Genomic DNA, 6,004 nt, shown 5'->3' with positions numbered 1-6,004 from the left:
TTTAGGTGTTCGACTAACACTGTTAAAATATATTTACGTGGCATTAAAATCCAAGTCAAGTAACGTTCAAATCAGCATCACATCGATTTTTTAACAATATTTGTCAAGTACCTAAAAATAGTAGCAAATTGACTTACACATTTTTAAGTTTAAAAACCAAATAAATATAGATTGCCAAATTTAAGTAGTTCCGTATATATTAACCTAAATAAAATAAAATATTAAGTGCATACAGGTTGGAATCCTACATAAATGCATTTTTGTCCGACATGTAGCCCAATTTGTGTATCACTTATTATGAAGGGACCCCCACCAGTGTCCAATCTCAGAGCCACTTGAGTTCATTTTTGACTGACAAAACTAACCAAACCAAACCGTAATAAAGTCGACCTGTTCATTCTTTTAGCTCAGCCCAGGCTTCAATTTGACACCTGACATGGCAGTAACTCACAACGGATTGAAAAGTTGCACTAAATTCAACTATTTTTAGCGATGGAAGTGTTAAGTAATTTGCCCATCACGATTATCCATCACAGTACGATACATGATGGAAAACATAAAAAGGGAATACAACAGAAGCTCCATATTTTATTATTACAGAATATGAGTGATCACAGCGTAGGAAGTAGGAGGCATGGTACAATTACTTTTAAACATGAATTTTTTTTAGTTCGAAATTGAATGAAAAATCAACAAGAGGAGGATCAACCCAACTTTTCTTTTCTAACCAATTTATGATACAAAAATCCAAATCTTATGTCATCACTAGTTTATTGCTAATAGTCAGAGCCTGCAATATTAACTGATAGAAATGCGAAATCTACAGCAGCTGTTTTTGCACCTCTGACAAAACAAGATCCATCCAATGACTCATTTAACATTCGCAGCCTGTAGATCTCTGTGGCCGTCCTCCACTAGCAACATCAATGGTTTCCGGAAGGTAGCTTTCAATTCACCATCAGAGAACACAAGTAGTAAACAAAACCAATTAGCAAAGACTGGTAACCCAATCTAATTTGTACATTCATAAGGCTTTCTATAAACCATCAATAGATACACATACATATGGAAATTATATTTTATACATGTGAAACAATTCATTAAATATACATACAAACAGAAACATAAGGGATAAAGCAAATTTTATGAGAAATTCATTGTCTATTAGAAAAAGTCTTATATCCTGCAGATTAGCTTTTGAGCTGTATAAGGCTCAACTGGTTTATTTAACTTTAACAAGAACCCATGGTCCACCTAATAGAAGATGCTAGAAGAATCTAAAGCACATAAAACAAAGATCCTCAAGGAAGAATTCCAGTAACAAAGCAGTTCAAAATTGGAATTACATTACCCCAACAACACGTCAGTTTTGGCTCCAGTGTGGTGAGTATGCATCCCCGCCACACTTGAAGCCATTCACCAAACAGGCCCATAATGGTGTGTGGATAGTTCACCCCTCAAAGTAAACCCACAAAACAAGTTTAACAAGTTCCTAAGAAATTTCTTAATATGAGAAGCATTCAGTTGCTGTTCAAGAAATAAGCTGGTCCATCATAGAAAGTTCAGACACATCTCCTAGCATCAATTAACTACCTTTGTTATGTTGTACTTTAATATTTTATTTATTTATTTATTTGGAGACTGATGCATCGGTGTTAACAGTTTATTAGGCATCACCTGCTTCTTTTAAGAACATGTTGATTTAAGCAAATACTTACATTTCTTCTTCAGGCTCATTCTTGAGAGCATTTCTGGCTATGCACTCAAAAGCAGCATCGACATTGAATCCTTCTTTTGCAGAGGTCTCAAAGTAAGGTATGTTTCCCTTTGAAGCACACCATGCCTTTGCTTTCTTCTCAGAAACCTAAACCAGAGAGATATAACCTCATCAATACACCATCAAGAAACCCATTTGAACTCCCATATGATACTATAAAACACTAAGAAAATTGTAAGCAAACATGGAAGGGAGAAAGGCATCTTACCACGCGACTGTTACCACCATCAACATCAACCTTGTTTCCCAGCACAACAAATGGAAAGTTTTCAGGGTCAGACGGACTCGCCTGAACACTCAACCAAAAGATAACATTAGTCATTCTTCCAATTAAGGTACTACATGTGTCATAGTATAGAAACATTACCTGAATCAGAAACTCTTCTCGCCAGTTGTTAAGATTATCAAAGGACTTCATGACATTAACATCATGCACAAGTACACAGCAATCAGCACCCCGATAGAAAGCCACACCTAAACTTTGAAACCTTTCCTGCCCGGCAGTATCCCATATCTATGCAAGCAAGCAAAAGAAAATGAGTATCGACACTAAGAACTGTAATTAAAATTTATTTATCTCTATTTCTCAACCAAAATGAAAATATTCGCGAAGTACAGAAAAAACTGAGCTCGGTTTCTACAGTTGACGACAGCCACTCAAGGATTGAAAAATCAGACAATATATTAAACTTAAACAAATGCAAAATTCACATTGCATTATCATCATTAGGCACAAGAGAAACCAAATTCTATTGCCAACAGTTGCATATAAAAATCAAGAAATAAAAATGTTCTGTTTAAGAAATGACCATATTTTTACCTGCAATGTAAACAATCTATCATCAAACTGAACCTCTTTTGTCAAAAAATCGGCTCCAATCGTAGCTTTGTACTGATTACTGAACTTACGATTAACATACCTAATTTCAATAAAATTAAAAACTAAAACATCAGAACCAGCATATGCAAAATTGAAGAATTAAATAAAATTTAAAGGATTTCAGATTCAAAGCTTACTGATTCATGAGAGATGTTTTCCCAACCCTAAAAACAAAAATCAAAAGAAAATGCATGAACCGAAATTTAAAAAAAATCTTCAAATTCAAATAGGTAAAAAAAAAAAAAAAGGATTACCCGCTATCACCGAGAATTATAACCTTTAACAGCATACGCCGGCGAGAAGCCATGGGATCAGATTTGAGATTTTTATAATTTTTTAGCGATTGCTGGAAAATTGTGAGATTTTATATGATCTTTGGTCAGAGAATAGAGAGATTATAAAAGAAAACTTTGTGGCTGTTAATTTAATTTGATGTGTTTTTTTCAGAAAACGAAATAGATAGTTTTCAGCAAAAGGGAAGACTGTTGGTGATATTCCAAAACTGCCCATATTTATAAATCGAATTTACATCCTCTTTTTGGCTTTAGCCGTTAAGTAATGGTAATCAGTTTCAAATTTCAATTTTTTTGCGGTATCTAGAAAAAGGATATTACCTGTTCTCTTTGACTTTTGGATGGTTTGGCCAAGTTTTGCCTTTAGTTTTGCCTTTAAAGTAAATGGACATGGATTGCTTTAACTTTTAACTAATACTAACTTACGTAATTATTTAACTAATACTTACTTAAGGAAGAAATTGTTTTGTTTTACCGAATACAAGTTATATTAGATGGTAAATTGTTTTAAGGGAGACTTAGAGATTGAATTATTAATTTTTAAGGATTAAGGTTTAAATTTATTATTATATTAATTTGTAATTTTTTAAATTTTGAAGGGGTTACAAGGTAGTTTTACCATTTGAGGAAGGGGACAAAGTCTTTGTCAACCCTGAAAGTGAAAAAAGTTATTATATTGTCTACAAGTCTAGGGTTAACTACAACAATAGTTACTTTTGTTTGACTCAGATTATATTTTAGTCACTTATATTTAAAATGTTACGTTTTAGTCACTTAAGTTATCGTTTTGTTACGAAGTAGTCACTTTACCGTTAAACCTCGTTACCTCCCTAACGGAAATCTTACGTGGTAGTTCAAATGGATTTTAAATGTCAACTTGGATGTCCAACTAGGATGAGAATAATATTTTCAATCAAAGTAGAAAAGAAAACTAAAAGAAAAAGGGGAAGAACGGTTTTTCTTTTCTAGCACAATGTGTAATTAATTAAAAATTTTCAATTAATTATATTTATTTAATTAAAAACCTATTCTCGTCTCAGTTGGACATCCAAGTTGGCATTTAAAACCCATTTGAACTGTCACGTAGGATTGCCGTTAGAGAGGCAACAGAACTTAATAGCAAAGTGACCACTTCGTAACAAAACGATAACGTAACATTTCAAACATAAGTGACTAAAATGTAATCTGAGGCAAACAAAAGCAACTATTTTTATAGTTTACCGTAAGTCTAATTAGGAAATAGTTTGTCTTGGATATATAAGTTGGATTAACTCCTAAGATAGAAACATAAATATAGTATTCTAGACTAATAGTACATTGGACTAGTCCTTGGATGAATTGATCCCAGATTTGTTTGTGTATTAATTCACTTGTGACGACTCAGCTTAATTTTAAGTAAATGAATGGTTATGTATGTATAACTTGTATATTTCGATGTAACGAAAATTTATGTGTCTTGAAGTAGTAAGCAAAAGTTTGGCATATTTGATTTACATAGTTTCACATATAGATGGTAGAATCATAGCTCAATAAAAAGCAAATTATATCCTCTTGGCAGCATTTTATGGTTTATGAAAATGTAACATGACCACAAGTCATTTGTTCAGGATAAATAATTTAATCATTATCGATGCATATAATGATCATTTTCATCATAGTAGATGCAATACAAACCTTAAGATAAAAGTGACAACTTAGGTGAATGGATTAAACCTCAAAAGATCATGAATATCATATGAAGGTAATATGGATATAACAAGGTCATTAGATCAAATCTTAATAGCACATGGAGCTTTTGTAATGATATATAATAACGAGTTTAGCCATGTTACTTTTAGTGGTTTGACTCCATAATTAAATAACTATGTAATTCATAGACGAAGTATTAAAACTTAATTACGTGTTATTTTTGCCTTAATTATATATGTACAATCAATCATTCTGCTAGTTCATTACAACTCTATATGAATTGCATGTAAAACTCAGAACTAGTGGATAAACCAAACAGAAAGATAGATTGTATGAGTTACTAATATTAATAATTGCGTTTTCTCAAAATAACAAGAGATGAGCCAAGGTTAATTTAGATTTTTTTTTAAATTATCATTTAACTAGAGGAATAAATTAAATAATCCAGTTTAAAGTGAAAATTAAATTAATTACTTATTGGAGTTAACTTTACTTGGTTTCTATAATTAAATAAACTTACACATAAATTCTAAAACGGTAAAACTAATGCTTTTGATGAAATAGAATTAAGTGATGTACACTATTTAATTATATTAATTAATTTTAATTTTGAATATCTTTTTTAATTAGTTATTGAAATTATTTTTTTATCCAAATCAAAATAAAGTAGCTCAATTAAAAGTGGTGGATTGCTTGCTACTCAAGCGAGGGAAAATCTTCCATAGGGGTTACTTAGCCCCTAAGTAATCGGTTTACCACTCCCTTGAGCCTCCTTTATAAGACTAAATTTTAAAGCTCCTTTAGTTTCATTGTTTTATGGCTTTCAATTTAAATTAGACTGTTGCATATTTTTCCTCTATGAATATACAGCCATGGTTAGTTATATTAGCTATTAAAATAGTTTGGGATTACTCTGAAAAAAATTAATGATAATTTATTTGAGTATTTTCTTTTTACTTAAATAATTTTTATTTTTCTTGACTTTTGATTTCTTTTAATTTGAGTGAAATTACATATAACAATTATAATTTAAGATTTAATGAATTTTAGGATGTTTTGTTAGTTTCTATAGAGAATTATACCTCTTTTTAGGGTCATCTTGGATTTATCTTAAAATTGTGTTTTTAGAGTAGAGCCCACTCCTCAAGTGTTGATGAGTTCAATAACAACAAAAAATTATTTAAAAATTTTCATTAATTGAAAAACTGAAATCAGATTAAAATTATATTTTAAAAAATAAAAATTAATTTCAAACAATTGTCACATCGCATGTTGGATTTTTTTTCATTTGACCTTAAATCCTATTTCAATGGTTCATCCACCAAGATAGCCACCACGATTCTCATAATCCCTCCCCATTTTACA

The 6,004-nt window shown here is 31.1% G+C and overlaps 1 protein-coding gene across 2 annotated transcripts; it reads right to left on the bottom strand.

Moving 5' to 3' along the window:
* Positions 1-568: 568 nt before the first annotated feature.
* Positions 569-3,139, bottom strand: LOC107897195 (ras-related protein Rab7). 2 transcript variants are annotated; one of them, XM_016822551.2, is made up of 7 exons: positions 2,912-3,139; positions 2,795-2,821; positions 2,598-2,697; positions 2,145-2,291; positions 1,986-2,066; positions 1,719-1,864; positions 569-944 (listed from the first exon to the last, which is right to left on the bottom strand). In XM_016822551.2, exons 1-7 carry the CDS (start codon positions 2,962-2,964, stop codon positions 875-877), a joined length of 624 nt encoding a protein of 207 aa, XP_016678040.1. In that variant the 5' UTR covers positions 2,965-3,139; the 3' UTR covers positions 569-874. The 2 variants fall into 2 exon arrangements, with proteins under 2 accessions (XP_016678040.1, XP_040934692.1); XM_041078758.1 differs by having other exon boundaries at positions 1,986-2,291.
* Between the last annotated feature and the right edge of the window lie 2,865 nt (positions 3,140-6,004).

Source organism: Gossypium hirsutum, chromosome A10 (assembly GCF_007990345.1).
Source record: "Gossypium hirsutum isolate 1008001.06 chromosome A10, Gossypium_hirsutum_v2.1, whole genome shotgun sequence".
Taxonomy (NCBI): domain Eukaryota; kingdom Viridiplantae; phylum Streptophyta; class Magnoliopsida; order Malvales; family Malvaceae; genus Gossypium; species Gossypium hirsutum.
The sequence above is the reverse complement of the archived record's forward strand: the minus strand, read 5'-3'. Positions and strand labels throughout refer to the sequence as shown.